Source organism: Nansenia antarctica, assembly GCF_963989245.1.
Source record: "Nansenia antarctica genome assembly, chromosome: 3".
NCBI classification, from domain to species: domain Eukaryota; kingdom Metazoa; phylum Chordata; class Actinopteri; order Argentiniformes; family Microstomatidae; genus Nansenia; species Nansenia antarctica.
Window position 1 is genome coordinate 29,724,333 of NC_137688.1, and position 17,827 is coordinate 29,742,159.

Sequence of the window (17,827 nt, forward strand, 5' to 3'; positions counted from 1 at the left end):
TGCTCTTCCTCAAACGACCAGCAGGGGGAGACCTTCAGTGGAACGAGGATCCTAACATCCTACCGACAGCAGGGCTATTTTTAGACCCATTGAAGAGAGGGAATGTATTTTTAGAGCGTTGGCTTTCTGTCATGCTGAGGGTATGTTTTGCTGCGGGGGGAGTTACTGCATCAAATCCCTGCTGACGTCCCTGCTGATGCAGTGCCGTCATCAACACAAAAGACACATACTGTGTGTGAGCAGTGTGTGAGGGCGGCGCTGCAGCGGTTTGAGGTAAGTGCAACACTAAAAGCGCTGGCCATCCTTTTCTTACGCTTGGTTACCCAGCATCTCGGTGCTCTCTTAGTGAAAGCTTTGTTTACTGGGCTGGCTCAAATGTCCCGACAACTCCAGTGGCCTTTTTTTCTTACAGTATAAATCCATCTGAATGACAGAAACTGCACCGTCTTACAGTCTTGTTGGGAGTCATGCTCTGAGCCATAATGGAATTGAATTCAAACTGCTTGAGGTTTCTTTTTCTCTCTCCAGGGCACACAGTCTATTATGCACCCATCAGCATATCAATGATGCTGCTGCAGTAAGGAGCAGTCCATGTCTGTCTGTCCATGTCTGTCCATGTCTGTCCATGTCTGTCCATGTCTGTCCATGTCTGTTCCCTTTCAAACAGCTTTTGGCAACACTGACTCATTTCACCTTCATAGCGTAGGACATCAGTCAGCCTGGCGCACCGCCCTGCTGCCGTGTCAAATAAATACAATAAATAAAACACACTTACAATTAAAACAGGACAATCCGTATAAGACCACATTCTGAGAGAACGGCAGGCTAGCAAATATTCTCGTTAAGATGGTGGTAAGCAGGAGGTATTAACATATTAATGACATATTAAAAAACGCTTAGGTTTGCGCAACAACACGTGAAGAGGAGGGCATCAAATACTGTGTGAGGTAATGAAGATGCTACGCTACATGGGGCCCTTCGCTGTGAGAGCTGGTGCGGTACGCCCTCTGGTGGACAGCTGGTAGACGACACGCGAGTTCTGCCTGCGCCTGGTCTTGACAGCCCAGATACAGCGGCGCGTAATGCCTTCTCACTCTTCCCTGACATTTGGACCAATGAGGTGGCATTCTTGCTGCTACACACTGTTAGCTTTGAGCTGTAGCAACCTAGTGATGTAATCGTTTTAGTAACGGTGCTTGCCGTATTCCATTTGTGGGATTCATATAATTCATACGGTACTAGTGAAGGTCAGACACGAAGGTCAGCTACTAAGACAAGAATTTTTGTATAGACTCTATACATATTTCTGCATGGCACCTCGCATCAGTACATTAGTACGCCAACCTCATAGTTCCCCAAAAGGTGTTAAAAACGTTGGCCTGACTGGAACATGAACATTACTGTCAATGTCAGGAGCACATGACATGTTGAGAGTGCAAGTGCTGCACCACACTGGACTCTGAGATTTGGACATATGTCCATCAGTTTAACTGCCAGCAGGATGCTAGAGAAGAGAGAGAGAGGGTGAGAGAGAAAGAAAGAGAGAGAGAGAGAGGGTGAGGGTGAGAGAGAGAAAGAGAGAGAGAGAGAAGAGAGAGATTGATCGATCCAGCTTCATCAGATGGTTGAAACATTCAGACACATTCAATTTCCAGGAGCAGACAACCACGTCCATCCTCACATGCTGAGGCGATGCTGCAGTACCAGTCAGTCAGTCAGCCAGTGAGCCAGCCAGCCAGTCTCCAGGACAAACCCTGCCAGTGCAGCTCTACTCCTGGGTTAGACCTGGTCTCCCCCACTAACATGCTGTTAACCAGAGCTGTGTGCCTGGCCTGGAGAGCTCTCGACACAGAAATGCCAGGTACAGCGCTTCACACACACACACACCTGTCTTCCAGTCCATCACACACGCACACACACACACACACACACACAGCACACACACTCCGGTGTGTGTTGATGCAGGCGTCGGGGTGTATCTCCTCCTGAGGTGTGTGGGTGGCGGAGGTTAAGCGGCTGCCCCCCTGCCGCTCGGACCTCGGACCGGCTGGTGACTGGTTGCCCTGGGCAACCCTAGCGGTAGGGGGAGGTGGGCGAGGATGATGCCACCGTGGAGGTTGTTGGCACCACCGCCAGGTAGTTGGAAGGCACATACCCCCTCCGGCCCCGCGCCTCCACCAGGCTCCACTCCGGGCTGCCCCGCTTGTCGAAGGGCTCCAGGACTCTGACCGGCTCGCCCGCCTGCAGGGACACCTCGTGACTGCTCCTGGCCAGGAAGTCATAGCCGGCACACACCTGTAAGACACCCCACCACCACCACACACCTGTAAGACACCACACCACCACCACACACCTGTAAGGAACCACACCACCACCGCCCCGCCAAGACTGACATTATTAACCATCCTACAGCCTCGTCCAGACTGACGTTATTAACCATCCTACAGCCTCGTCCAGACTGACGTTATTAACCAGCGCCGCCGTGTGGCCGCTGTTGGTAATGCACCGATAATCTCCATCACATCCCGTCAGTTTCCCAATGACTGGCAGCTACTCAGTCGAGGATTTGGGGGAAAAAGACGTACCTCACAGACGGGGAGCAACACTAGTGAGGAATTCATGCCTTAGCCTGATTGGATGTCACCTACTTCATGATTTGCGACTAGGATTCCAGCGGTGGCGTGAAGGGGTTTGGCTAGGGAAGTATGATAAACGGCAACAGAAAGGTTGCAGGGAGTATCAGTCACTTTAACAACCCTGACAAGGGGATTTCACACCTGTGCACAAAGAGACTGAAACCAAAAACACAATGTGCTTCTGACACTACCTCTCACACGCATGTATGAATGTGAGTGTGTGTTTGTGTCTCGCAAAAGTAAACAATGCCGTTGTTTGAAGAGATAAAACATAGACACATGAATAAAGGGCCGGCACTCTGTATCTTGACACTTGACATTGACAATAGGTAATCGGCTAATTTGGGCTTTTTCCATTCCCTCACACACTTGCTTCAGAACATGTGATTGGTGGGACGCTGTTCCCCCGTGCACACATCAATCATGTGTTCCCCTTGACACACAAATCAGACTACCGGTAATCAGATGTGGTTGTAACCCCCTGCCACTCACTTCACAAGACTCCCATGTCCTAGGTTCAAATAGGATTGGTTTTCATTCAAATGCGTTGAGCGTTTGATTGAGCCTAGCCTGGAGCGACAGAAGGGGCGGTGGGTTGCACTTCTGGGACTGGTCCATTGGCTGAAGGGTGCCAGGCAAGATGAATCAACCAGGAAAAAAAAGAGTGAATGATTTAAACCCAGGTCTGGTTGTGTGTGCTACTCTGTCACTCACCTGGAAGCAGGGCAGGGTCATGGTCAGTACGGGGCGTGCCTGGGTCTGGGACTGGCACCCTGGGGTGTAGGAGTGTCTCCTGACCACTGCATCAGCCATGCTGACATGCAGGTGAGGGGAGGGGGGAGGGTCCTCGCTGGCTTGGTGGTAGCGAACCAGCTTGGAGGAGGGGACGTAACCTCTGGGACCTGGGTACAGGGGGAGGAATGGGGGCGATCACAGCACATAGGTCATTAGTTCAATCTCCCAGATGTATTATTATTATTATTATTATAGTAATTCACCCATTGTGCTATCCTTGATCAAGAAATACGTTGTTAACTGAAAAAAACGTGGCTGTGTGACATCTATACAGCATGGAGAGTGGTTAACAGTCAACAACCAACAGATGTCTCCGCGCTAACTCGCGGTAGCAAAACAAGTACTCAAATCAAGTTACCTTTTGCTGTTATTGTGACGACTAACACCCAATAGCACCCATTGGTGTGACAGGGTCATTGAGGCCTAATTTGCTGGTTGTTTACATGCATTGTCGACAAGATAAGTGACGTGAGTGATGGTAGATGGTAGTGTAGTTACCTCCCGCGTCCACCAGCCAGCGGCGGCGATCCCCCCGTGTGTCCATCTCCGTGAGGACGGCCACCAGCTCTCCTCTGTTGAGGCTGAGCTCCAGGTCGCGGCTGCCGACCACGTGACTGGTCAGCTGGTATATCTTCTCTGAGCCGTGCTTCTCTGTCAGCGCCTTCAGACGCCTCTGGGACGCTGGGCTGATAGGCTGGAGAGACGGACGCCCGCGCAAACACACACACACACACGTACACACACATGCACACACACACACACGTACACACACACGCACACACACATGCACACACACACACGTACGTACACACACACACATACACACACGTGCATACACACACACACACACACGTACGTACACACACACACATACACGTATGTACACACACACACACACACGCACACACACATGCACACACACACACACACATACACGCACACACACATGCACACACACACACGTACGTACACACACACACACGTACATACACACACACACACACACGTACGTACACACACACACACACACACACGTATGTACACACACACACACACACACGTACGTACACGTACCCACACACACACACACACACATGCACGTACGTACGTATACACACACACACACACACACACACACACACATACGTACACACACACACAGCTAGTTAGAATAGATAGCTGGTTTGGTACAGGGCTGACACCTCTTATAGAAGACCAGCTGTACGACACCCAGCCCCTGTATGGTCAGATCAACACCCAGCCCCTGTATGGTCAGGTCAACACCCAGCCCCTGTATGGTGAGCACCGGCCATTGAGATGACAACACTATCATTCCACGTCAAGCACTGGGCAGTATTTCTCACACTGTGGTAAAGCAAGGGTTTTGACAGGTATTCATTAGCGCTGCGCTATTATCGCTAGCGTTGCTCGGCTTCCGCAGAGGGTGACTAATACAGCTTCAGATTTGACTATGTCATCTAAAGAGTCGTATCTAATGAAGCGATCCCCTTCCCTTCATGTGCCACAGATAATGTCGTCTGTGAGAGGGAGCCTTCAGTAGCAGCCTATGAGGTATCATGTCTCCACTAACCCTGTCATGTATCTCTGTAGATCTCATTACTATAACCATCTCTCTCTCTCTCTACTAGCATGCATCATCTTTCCCTCTCTCTCTGGAGAGCATCTCACACTGCAGACATACAGGACACTGATTAGAATGTGTCTAGATTAGTCTGGCACATCCAACCAGCCCCTCTCTCTTCCCATCGCTTCCCATTCTCATCAGTTGACTCGAATGTATTGTTTATTCATACTGAAGCCATTTTTCATTTATACAACATTTGTTTTGCCATAGCCGATATTTAATTCATGGCCATGTTTGGGATATAACGTTTGTCAGAACCTGTCTGGCCTCCAAAGCGGAAGACCAACAATAGGCTGATACTACCACAATTATGCCCAACAACAAATCAGTGCAGACACACTGATGTGATGACAAAGCAAAATGAATAGCGGCTGGCTGGAAAAGGTAATGGAATTTACGTCATTTCAGATGACACATTGTTGTTGAGCAGGAAATGCAGGCTGTATGTCGACAAATTACTTTCTCTCCCTCTCCCTCTCTCTCCCTGCCCCCCCCCCCCTCTCCCTCCCCTCCGTAGCGGCAACTAGCTTCCACAACAACAACAACAGACTCTATGTACAGCTCCTGTTTGGACAGACCTGGACAATGGGAGCATTGAGTGTGTCCTCCACATTCCGACACAGACTCTCCAGCCTCCTCGCGCCCTCCAGCACCGAGCACTCTGCCCACTCCCAGAATGCATTAGTTTCCAAGGAACTGTGAGGGAGCTGGAAAAAAAGGTTTCAGGCAAAACAGGTTTAAAAGCATGTTCAAGTTGAACATCATCAACATAGCCTCAGGGTCCTTCCCATGTTCACTTCTGATGGCAGGAAATGGCACATGTTAACAAGCAACTATATAAACAACTGACATCAATCACACTGGTTGCCATGGGTACTAGTCCGGGTACTATCCATCAACACAAACCTTCCCTGGTCCCTCTAGTGGAATCTGACAGGTAGTCTTCCCCTCCTACAGTGGTAGTGTGTAGTATCTAATGTTGGGTATTGGATGTGCTGCTCCATGTTGGATGCCAGGGCCCTAGAGGTGTTGTATGAGTGTGTAGTATGTAGTGTGTTGTGTGTTGTTTGCAGTATGTAGTGTGTAGTATGTAGCGTGTAGTGTCCAGCGCTCATCTGTTGGGCGAGGCCCTGGAAGAGGCGAGGTCCTTGTGTGTAGTATTCATCTCTAGTGTGCAGTATGTGTGTGTGTGTGTGTGTGTGTGTGTGTGTGTAGTGGGTACTACCTACCTGCTGGGCGAAGCCCTGGAAGAGCTGCTCCATGTCGGAGGCCAGGTCCCGGTGCAGGCAGCTGAAGGCTCCCAGCATGCCCCAGAGGAGCTGGAGGGCCAGGCCGTTGAAGCCGGGCAGCTCGTTGAGGAGCAGGGTGTTGATGGTCTTGTAGGTGTTGGCCACCGCCTGCTCCTCGTAGCTCAGACGGTCCTTCTCCTCGATCTGCTCGTAGTCCAGCAGCTTGTCCAGGCGCTTGCGGATCAGGTTACGAGGCCCTGCCAGCAGCTCCCTCAGGGCACACAGGGGCTTGTGGACCAGGGTCCTCATCCTCTTCTCCTGGGGGGGGGGGGATTGGGGGAAAAGGTTAGACGAGTGAGGTCTAAGAGGTCACAGCAGTGTAACCTGAAGCTTTGGGACAGAGCTGACGTATGACACTAGTCAAAGGCTTCCATCAGGATAACTCAACGCACACCCCTCCGCCCTCATCCACTAGGGCCTATTGTTGCCATAAAACATCATCATAAATGGCAGCTCGACTCACAAATGAAGGAAGTATCCATTGTCTCAGAGCGGTTGTGATTTCCTTGTAGCATATAGCAGTCTTCTCCCCGTCCATGTCCAGGTCAAACTCCTCTGGCCTGCAGCTGACGAACCTCTGAAATAGAATGGTGGAAGAAATATGTACCTCATGCTCTATATTTAGGATTGAAATGAAGTTATAGGTAAACAAAGTAATGTGGATTGGGTCCCAGATGAATAGTCATTGAGAAGCAATGGTTGTTGTTGACGGTGGGGGAGGTAGGGCTATATTCATGCACTGGGCAATGAAAACAGGTTGGTGTTGTTGTCTCATAGACGGTCTACGCCAAGATGTAAACAAAGGCTTAGTTAACATCCCGGCCACTGAATACAAATAAGCGTTGGTTCGCTGAACAATCTAGGGCAAGATGTCATGGTGACCGTCCGTTGGTCTCCAAAGCACCAGGGGAAGACAACAACAGCTCACCTGTAGGTGGCAGACGTATGTCTCCACATTCTCATGTAGCTCTGTGATGCCATTCTCAAGCAGGTAGAAGAAGCACTCCAGGGCATCAAACTGCTCATCCACCAGCTAGACATGAACAGACACAAGTTATGGTAAATGTTTATTGTTTGATATTTATTATGAAGACATGATAAGGCGTCACACATGTAATGAATTATAATGTGTTATGCGTGTGCGTACCTCAGAGATAGTGTTTATGGAAGTGTTCTATTGTACATCTGATTCAAGACACCTTCATAGAGATTCCAATGAACTGCTCACAATCATGGTCTCTCACACCAAAGCCTCTTCTACCATTTCATCAAACTAAGACATTCACATCCGCTAAAAGTACAAATACACCAAAGTAGTATTTGAGTGAATATGACTTTTTCCAGTGTTTAATAAGAGACCCTACAGTAAGAGCTGACCGTAAGTGCTTGACTATAAAAACATATTTTTTAAGTTCCCTCGCAGGAAAAATATAGTTATTTTAAGGAATGAATCATAGGTCTTAAAATGGTGTCTCATAGGCATTTGACCAGTGGGCATTAAAATACATAAAAATACATAAAAATACCCCATGTAACATTCTACTCATGGGTTCCATTCATGGATTCTACTTGTGTCTGTGAAGCAGTGCTGGAACACAGAGAGACAACTCACAGTAAACACTGGTCATAACATGTCTCCTGTCACCACGGTCACAGCTTGGCCCTGTTTAATAATGAACACACTTTGTGGTTGTAGGAGGGTGTGTTTCTGCGTGTTATGATGGAGAGATCTGAGCAGTGACAGACAGTCAGATGAGCAGCGTGTACCTTAGGTGAGATGCCCGTCTCATGTTTGATGTACTGGCTCAGTCTGGCGGTCTTCTTGGCTATGCTGTGGCTGTTCAGACGGTTGATCTTGTCCCTAATCGTCAGGGTCTCCGTCTTCTTGTATTTGTCAGCTACGGTGACAAGAAATTAATATTTGATATACTGAGTTCATAAAAAAGTGAAGGCAACTGAGACAATACAATCTGTATGGCTATTGCACAGTACCATGTGGGAGACCCGGGTTCAAACCCCACCTGTCACACAACCATATAATGATGATGACTAGAATGGTGTATCCTTACCCACTTCTCTGAAGCGTTTGTACTCGTTGATCCTGCAGTTGAGCGCCACGGCGGTGTGGGCTGTCTGCTCCAGGAGAGAGTAGGCAGGGTGGCGGGGGTCCGTGTGCTTCTGGATGGTCTGCAGGAGGAGGGGGTAGCGGGCGATCCTCTGGACAGGCATCACCAGGAAGAAAGTAAGGGAGGTGGCGTTGACCTCTGGCCTGTACCAACACAGTGGACCATGGGGGTGTGACATCTGGTTTCATTGTGACATCTGGTTTCATTGTGACAATCAGTCATTGGTCAAATGTATTATGTCAAATAATTTCACATACAAAAGTCCCTTAAGTGCAAAGTGATGGGAATAGTGATTCTGGCTGATAGTGAGTGACATTATGCATTGGTATTACAGTTGTCAGATCAGTTGTGGGCGGCTCTACTCTGCTAAATGGACTGCACTTATATAGCGCACATCACACCTGAACCCAATAATTCCTAACAAATACGAAGCTAAGTCAAGTCAAGTTCACAGCAAATACTGGTAACTATTGTTTTGACAAGCATGTTCTGTTGACAATGGTAACAATGCACCGAAGAAACCAGAAGGCAGTGAGACATGGACATACGCTGAAGTCTTGATGACTTTCACCATTTCGATCCAGAGGGCTTCCTTCTGCTTGTAGCTGTTCTCCAGCTCTGTCACGTTGTTGTAGTTGGCCAGGTACTCCTTGTAAGCCATCTCTATGTCGGTCGACAGACTAAGGAAAGCATCGCCTGAAAGAGACATCAAATATTCAGCATACATACATACATTTATGTCTTTTGACCTTGACGATTACCTATGCCTAGGGGGCGTTGTTTGTGTGATAGAAATTAATATGTAAAGGTACTTAATCTTTAATGTTTAACTGTTATACAGAGTTTAAAAAAAGAGTCTTCTTGCAGTTGGTACACCTTGTGATCCAGGCCAGGACCATTTACCTATTGTCAAGCACTGCTGCTTACCTATTGTAAAGCACTTTGATGTAAAGTTCTATACAAATAAAGTTATTATCATTTAAAGGTATACATGGTTTAAATGGTATGAAAGAGAGACTCAGTCCCACACACTGGCCCTGTATTCATAAAGCACCTCAGAGCAAGAGTGTTAATCTAGGATCAGATCTCTCTTGTACATGATGATAAGAAACACCAGGTTTCAATAGCCCTGTGAAAGGGTAGAGTGTGTGTGTGTGTGTGTGTGTGTGTGTGTGTGTGTGTGTGTGTGTGTGTGTGTGTGTGTGTGTGTGTGCGTGACACCTTTAACTATTCACATACAGGCCCAACAGGATTAGTACCTGGCAGTAGGTGTGATACTGTGAAAGTGGCTGGGTGTGATATACTGATAGGTGTGATTCTAACCCAGCCCAGGGAGAAGGCAGGCAACACTGACAGTCTTGCTCCTGCAGCTTTAAACTACCTACAAGTCTAGCATTTCATGTCGCATATTTCACATCTTCCTTCGCATGTAATGCTAAAGCGAAGCGAGTAGAAAACACTTTAAACTAACGTAACATCTAGCATGGACGCTACCTTTCATGTAGCCTTCCTATTCCACTTGCCTTTACTATGCTAAAGCTACATTACTGGATCATGGATAAGGTGAGGTGAGAGCCCCTGATGCTGTGATAAGACGTTTCAGCACTCCTAACAATGCCACATACATCCAATCCAGCATCAGCATCATCATCATCATCATCATCATCATCATCATCATCATCATCGCACAAGCTAAAGCATGATGCTGCAACACTTTGGGATCTGGATTATTCAATATGTCAATGTTTTCATTGTATCTGTCTCTACTGAAATAAATAACAGTGTTATAATAATAATCCTCCTCCCCCTTGGATGTGTGTGGAGGTCCTTACACAGCGTCTCCAGGAAGAGAGGGTGGGCGGGCTGCACGTGCTTCTGATCCAGCAGGCTGAGGAGTCGTCCAGACACGTCCATCACCTCCTCTATGTGGAGGAACATGCTGTTCAGATTCACCAGAGGAGTCTGTGGAGGGGGGGGGGGGGGACCATACATCACACATGACATTACTGCCCTATAAAGGGCTATCATTCACCTCTTCCTCCCTCTCTCCCTACCTCATCTCCATATTCTCTCTGTGATTCTTCCCTCTCTCACTCTCTCTCTCTCTCCACCCTCTCTCTTTCCATTCTCTCATCCTCTCTCCACCTCACTCCCCCTCTCTTTCTCTCTCGCTTTCCTTCCATCCTTCCCCTCTTCCTCCCTCTCTCTCTTTCCATTATCCCCCTCTCTCTCCACCTAACTTCTATCCTTCCCCTCTTCATCCTTCATACAATGACATTAGCCATTTCACCATTACCCCTGCCTGATGCATACACAGGCCTTCCACCCCATAAAACATAATTCCACCCTGTTTTTACGGGACTCCATTTTAAGTGTGTAATCAAAGACCATTACATTATATGGTAATTGAAACACCTCAGAGGCGCAGAAGGAAATAAGAGCATGGTGCTTGGAGATAACCATTCCTTAGAGAATAACCTATTGACTCAGTGGGGCGGTAGTAGTAGCTAGAGGCAAGATATGGACCAGAAACCACCAAGGTCGTGGGTTTTAAGTCCCTGAGCCAGGCCGTAGGCAAAGCCTTCTATTGCCTATGCAATGTCACAGGGGGTTGAAGCAAGAACAATGTGCATGACTGAAGATGATCAGTCTCCTCAATGGAGTCAGCGTCCCTTATAAGTCAACAAGGATCCATACGCCTTAAAGCTGTTCCAGTGATGTTACCTGTAGCTTCTGTAGGTTATCCCTGATGGTGACGGTACTGATCTGGAGCAGTCGTAGGTAGTTTCTCTCTGTGTAAACCAGTTCCTCTATGGCCATCAGCTGCCTCTGGGCCTTCCTCTCTGCTGCGGCAGCCTCCTCCGCCGCCGCCTTCTCTGCATCCACCTCCGCCTCTGCACCTGGTGCATCCTGGGAAGGCTCCTCCACGAACACAGTGACCTCTGCCTCTACGGTGTCCCCTTCTGTCTCTTCCTCCCACAGTCCCTCTCTCTCTTCTCCCTCTTCCTCTGACGGACCACCTCTCTCCTCCAGCTTCTCTTGGACTCCAGCTTTGGGGCTCAGCGGGGGAGTGAGGTCTGGGAGGGGAGGGTCTGGGGAAGCCAGGGTTTGGGGAGCTGGCTCTGCCCTCCGGGGAAGCTCCATACTGGGAGTTATCTGTCTCAGTTATCAGAGAGGGAGAGAGAGAGAGAGAAAGAGCTTCACGTCAGGCCATGGTGAAACCATTACTCCTCTCTTCTCATGAAGTATGCGCTTGCATCAGTATCACTTTCCCTTCATGGATTGAAATGAGAATGGATTGGTGTAAGCATTGATACTAAGAGCAATCCTATGTGTTTACATTTTTGTGGGAAAGTGTTCAAGTGTATACTTCAAGAGAAGGGTGGAGAAATACTGCAGAGAGACAGCATATCACAGCTCTGGATATCACAGCCCTGGATATCACAGCTCTGGTAGCAGCAGCAGCAGCAGCGTATGGTAGGACTATTGTAGTGGGACTGAATGGCTTAGAGGGGACATGAGGAGACTCTCTGCATTGTTGCCTGTCCTCTGGGCTGGAACATACCATGTGTTCAAACAAGATGGTCCTCCTTTTTAACAAGCTGTCACTGGAGCTACTGCTATTTACTTAAAGTTAGATTCAATACTGTGTGAAGGTTTTTAGCCGTTTAAAACAGAGGAACAAAGTCCATTTGGTAGTGATTTCAGTATCAAATGTTACTCTGTAATCGAGCCTTGGATGGACTTAGCAATTGATCAAAAGTTCCCAAAACTGTTGAATTGAATATGCTGAAATTATTGTATATACACACACACACACACACACACACACACACACACATACACGCACCCATGCACGCACACACACACACACACGCACAGTATAACTATTGCTCTCAGGTCCCGGTGTTAACTTACTACTCCAACATGTAATCAAAAAGAAGCCCGCAGCAGCAGCACCGGCAACAACAACAACAACAACAACAACAAAAACATAAACATAACCACATGAGCCTGGGAAAATAACTAGCTATCAGCCAAAAAGTGACAGCAGAAATCATTCATTAAAGTGCATCATTACCTTGAGAAAATGCCGGGGATCAGACGCTGCAAGACTTAGCTGTCCTTCTGGGCCAGATGAGAGACGTGCTGTGGTGGGGTGGCTGGTGAACAGACAGACTGGTGTGTAACTTTCTCCACTGACTCACAGCTGCCTGGGCCTCATGTGGCATGGGTGTGTGAGTGGAGGGGGGATGGGAGGGGAGGGGACGGGAGGGTCAGCTTAGCCTAGCCCCAGCCGGGCTGTTTGTTAGGGGGTGGAGTGTGTGGGGGGGGGGGGCAGGGGGAGGCAGAGGAGTGGGGATGGTATTGCAGTGTGGAAAAGGGGGGTGAGAGAGAGAGAGAGAGAGAGAGAGAGAGAGAGAGAGAGAGAGAGAGAGAGAGAGAGAGAGAGAGAGAGAGCAGCAGCACAAACCTCCCTTCTGCTGAATAAGCTGATTGACTGCAGCAGCCGATGAAAAGGGAAGTGACGCCTGCTCAGGCAGAAGCTCATTGGCTGGCCCCCATTCAACAACACAAGCTGCCCGAGTTGGAAAGAGGAGGGATTCTCTGCAGTGCACTGCTTGATGTTTCCTGTAAGAATACAAAGGAACGAAAGGAATTCACCAGCCATTGCCGAGTAATTGTTAAGATGTTCCTGTTATAATATGGAGGATTTCTGAATGTAGGCTATTCTTCATACAGACTTTTTTCACTGCACAAAATAAACATTTACACTTACATTTGGACATATCAAGTTTATCTTGTTGTTCAGGGTGTAGGATTTACTGAGGAACAATACAACAGCTGGTTGTATCGCTTTTTTCAACCATTGATCGTCTGATTAACCCTTCAGTGGTTGCGCCTGTTGAAAATGAGTCAAATTAGTCATTTTCAACACTAATGTTCGATGTAATGAATTTGCTACATTCGTTCAAGAAAATATTTCCATTCTAAGATCAGAAATATCATCTGAGAATTCAAAATCTAATTTGGTACTCCCAGATGAATTAAGTATGTCTATTGCTGTCATGGATTCATTTGAGCTCGTCAACCCCCATACTTTAAAAACAGTTGTTTCACAAATGAAATCCTTGATCCAATCCCAACATGGCTCTTCAAAAGTGTTTTTGACTGTTTAACTGACAATGTATTAGAAATGGTGAACTGCTCTCTATCAACTGGCATCTTCCCCACTCCCCAAAAGGAAATCAAGATAATTCTGTAATTTCAGACCAATATCTAACCTTTCATTTCAATATCTAACCTTTCATTTCTAAGTAATATCCTTGAGAAGTTTCAATCAGGTTTTCGTTCTAACCACAGTACTGAGACTGCATTAGTAAAGGTTGTAAACGATCTCAGACTTAGATGCTGGTGGTGATCCCAGTAGGTGGAATCATCAGAAAACATGGTGTAAATGTTCATAGTTATGCTGATGATACTCAGCTGTACATATCAGTATTGCCTGATAATTCACATGCACTCAGCTCACTGGAGAATTGTCTCCAAGATATAAAACTTTGGATGTCCAAACATTTTCTACAACTAAATCAGGACAAAACTGAGATTCTTGTCATTGGACCAAAACCACAAAAAGACAAATTGTCGAATACGATGGGAACCTTGCTTTCAAACTGCAAACATGAAGCTAAGAATCTAGGTGTGATTATAGATTCTGACTTAAGCTTTGAGCCTCACATCAAATCTATCACTAGAAAAGCTCTCAGGTCTTCTGACGCTGGTTTTCTCTGTGTACCACATGTACAAAAGAAGACATTTGGTGAGGCTGCATTCTCATTTTATGCACCCAAATTGTGGAATGCACTGCCAGTTTACATTAGGGATGCAACCTCAGCAAATATGTTCAAGTCAAGACTAAAAACCCATCTTTTTAATATTGCCTTTAAATTACTAAATCATTCAATTATGATTATATAATGATTGGAGCACTTTGAGCTGCAATGTTTGCAGGAAAAGCGCTATACAAATAAAAAGTTATTATTATTATTATTATTATTATTATTATTATTATTATTATTATTATTATTATTATAAATTAAGAACCCCAGTGGCAACAAAGAACAAACACAAGGCTTTTGACTACTTATAGCCAAGCCAGTTAACAAAGGAATGTGAAACACTGGTTGTCAGGTGTTGACAACATTGAACTAGGAGCCAGGAATGCTGTTTAACTGCATACTGCAGTCAGTTGACTCATGACATTGTGATGATGGCTTACTTGCAGCTTTTAAAAATAGATCATAGATCATACGGCTGTTATTCAACAACTAAAATGTCTTTATATACAATAAATCACCATCATTCCCGATATGACAGAAATAAACAATCTTACCCATGAGTTTGTATATCACATTTACTAGAATGGCAACTTGAATCCGAGGGGTGACAGGATGTTGCATTGCTGTTTTGAGCTCCCTAAAGGCCTAATCATTGAAGAATTAACATGTCAGTCTAAACATCCTCTCCTCATCACAGTAATTGCTTCTATCTGTCTGTCTGTCTGTCTGTCTGTCTGTCTGTGTGTGTGTGTGTGTGTGTGTGTGTGTGTGTGTGTGTGTGTGTGTGTGTGTGTGTGTGTGTGTGTGTGTGTGTGTGTGTGTGTGTGTGTGTGTGTGTGTGTGTGTGTGTGTGCGCGCGCGCGCGTGTGTGTGTGTGTGTGTGTGTGTGTGTGTGTCTCTGTATGTCTGACTGTGTCTGTCTGTCTGCTCAACATAAATGAGACTATAAGACATGTTGCTCTGAAATCCACATGTCCTATTTGTCCAACTACTGTTTAAAACATAGGTAGGTACTTATAAATGACAAGCAAAGGTTTACTCAGTGAAGGTTTACTATAAGCCAAATGTCAACTGTAGCACATGAGCTACTTTGTCAAAGTTCAATATTTGTGATTGAATAATATAATAACGAAAACCGAAAGCGTGAGACAAGACCGCAGGTTTTCAAGACTTACCGACTGTTGACAACTCAAGAGAAAGCAAGCAAAGCCAAATAGGTCAACGCTCACAATCACCTGACTTCGCTCTTTTACCCTCCATATTGCATCAAGTGCAATACGTTTAAGGGGGTAGTTGTAAAAGTTGTAAAAAGAAGGCTGCGAATTTCGATATTCCTCCCGAATGAACTCCACGAGAACCGTGACACAGCTGTCTGTCACCCTTCACCCTTTTTCTCCCGTGGAGGTGTGTACGACATGTCTCATGTTTGTGAACTTTGGAAGTTGACGTCAGCAGAAGGCGATTCCATATCTACTTCTTCTTCTTCTTTTTATTTGATTGGCGGTTGGCAACCAGCTTAAGGTGCATTACCGCCACCTACGATTCCATATCTAGATGTGTCATTGCTGGGTACTGTAAACAAGCATGATTATGATTAATATGACGTCTGAATACACGTGTTTGTACCTTGTCGTAACCAAAGCAATAACGTATTATTGTGTATGTTCTTGTGGAGATTTGTAAACAAATTATGTATAGCATGAAATCAGGTTTTGCTAAATATTGTTCTTATTCCTTTACCACAACAAATAGGTCAGAGAAATCTAGTGCTGTTTGCATGTTAACATTTATTTTGTCCTTATTGTTTCCATTTTCTTGGGGACCCTGCATGCAGAAATCACGGATAATGTGTGTACATTTTAAGACTAGGCAACTCTTATATTGGTCAAGACGTTCCAGATAAAATGCATAGGCCTACCTTGAAACAAAAAAAATACAAATAAAGAGAAGTGAAGCATCCAACTTCCCCAGCTAATACTAATGTAGTCTATTGTTGGATCCAGTGGAGGCTGGTGGAGGTTCAGATCAGAGGATGAGCTCATTATTATACATGGGTTGAGTAATTGTATCATCATTCCTCATTCCATTCCATGCATTAAAATGAGCCCGTCCTCCGATTTCTACCTCCACCAGTCTCCCTTAGTCTAGTTTGAGATCCCAGTCCTGTGCTCTAACTACAGCAGATTATTGATTCAGATCAGATTCAGATTCAGATTACATTTAATTGTCATTGACAGAGAACAAGTATTAAGACAACAAAACACAGTTTGGCATCTGACCTGATAGTTCAATAGTGCAAAAGCCATAAAGGTATTGACAGATATATGTACAATGTGATATATACAGACAAGGGCGAAGATATGTACAGTTAAGATAATATTATTACAATAATATATTATTATTAAGTTTGATTGTTATTATTATTCATAATAATATGATTCATAATAATACTAGGCCTATTCTATTAATATTAATATAATACAAGAATATTATATGCAGTATGATATGCACAGAAAAAGGGCAATGGATATCAATACAATATGTAGGGTATACTCAAGAGTGGTTCTACCGCTATGGCGTCCCTGCCCGCATTCACTCTGACCAGGGAAAAAGCTTTGACAATTCTGTGGTCTACCAGCTCTGCCACTTGTATGGCGTACAGAAGACACGTACCACCCCTTACCACCCTGAAGGAAATGGTCAGTGTGAGAGGTTTAACCGGACCCTACACAACCTACTACGCACACTACCGCCCGAACAGAAGTGCCGTTGGCCTGATTACGTCTCCCAGTTGGTGTTCAGGGGTGCACATAACTTTTTGGGGCCAGTGCTCAGAGGAGCACCTAGGGATGCTGCTTGGTGCTCCCCGAGCTCGCGAGTCACGACCCGTCCCACAGGATGGATAAAAAAGGGATACATGGATAACTTATATTAGCAAAACGACATTTATTCATAAATAAAGATGAACGAACAAATGATTGTGTGCAAAACAAAAGAAACAAACGCAAAATCAAATGACTGCTCTTTAAGCATGAAAGTCTGTCAGACTCCTTTAAACACAATGAAATCAACTGACATCTCTTTAAGCACTAACTGAATGTCTGTTCTTTAAACACAATGAAATCAACTGACATCTCTTTAAGCACTGCTCTGTTCTGTAAACACTGAAATCAACTTTTCAACAAAAAGTTACAGCCTAAGCATTTATTTATGCTACAAGCTTAATCATCATCATCACTGCTCTCTTGACTGCTGTAAGTTATCACTGTCCTCAATTTCAACCATGGTAGAGGATGTTGTAGGCCAGAGGTTCCCAAACTTTTTTTAACCAAGGCACCCCTGAAGCTTTCCCCCTTCTCCAAGGCACCCCAACTCTACGAAGATTAAAAAAATGCCTCGGAGCTTAAACTAAAAACAATACACGATGAATTGGTTTGAAAATGTGTGTTTATATATAATACATAAGTATTGCCCCAATGAATTTTAACAAGATAAT

General features: G+C 45.7%; 1 protein-coding gene across 1 annotated transcript; it reads right to left on the reverse strand.

Moving 5' to 3' along the window:
• Positions 1–2,024: 2,024 nt before the first annotated feature.
• On the reverse strand, positions 2,025–11,635 carry arhgef37 (Rho guanine nucleotide exchange factor (GEF) 37; the record flags this gene model as incomplete). Its single annotated transcript, XM_080527149.1, has 13 exons — positions 2,025–2,295; positions 3,351–3,538; positions 3,930–4,125; positions 5,655–5,783; positions 6,306–6,623; positions 6,829–6,942; positions 7,294–7,398; positions 8,133–8,263; positions 8,435–8,634; positions 9,040–9,187; positions 10,324–10,453; positions 11,216–11,385; positions 11,512–11,635. The coding sequence occupies 13 exons, from the start codon at positions 11,633–11,635 to the stop codon at positions 2,074–2,076; spliced, it is 2,175 nt and encodes a 724-aa protein (XP_080383275.1). The 3' UTR covers positions 2,025–2,073.
• Positions 11,636–17,827: the final 6,192 nt, after the last annotated feature.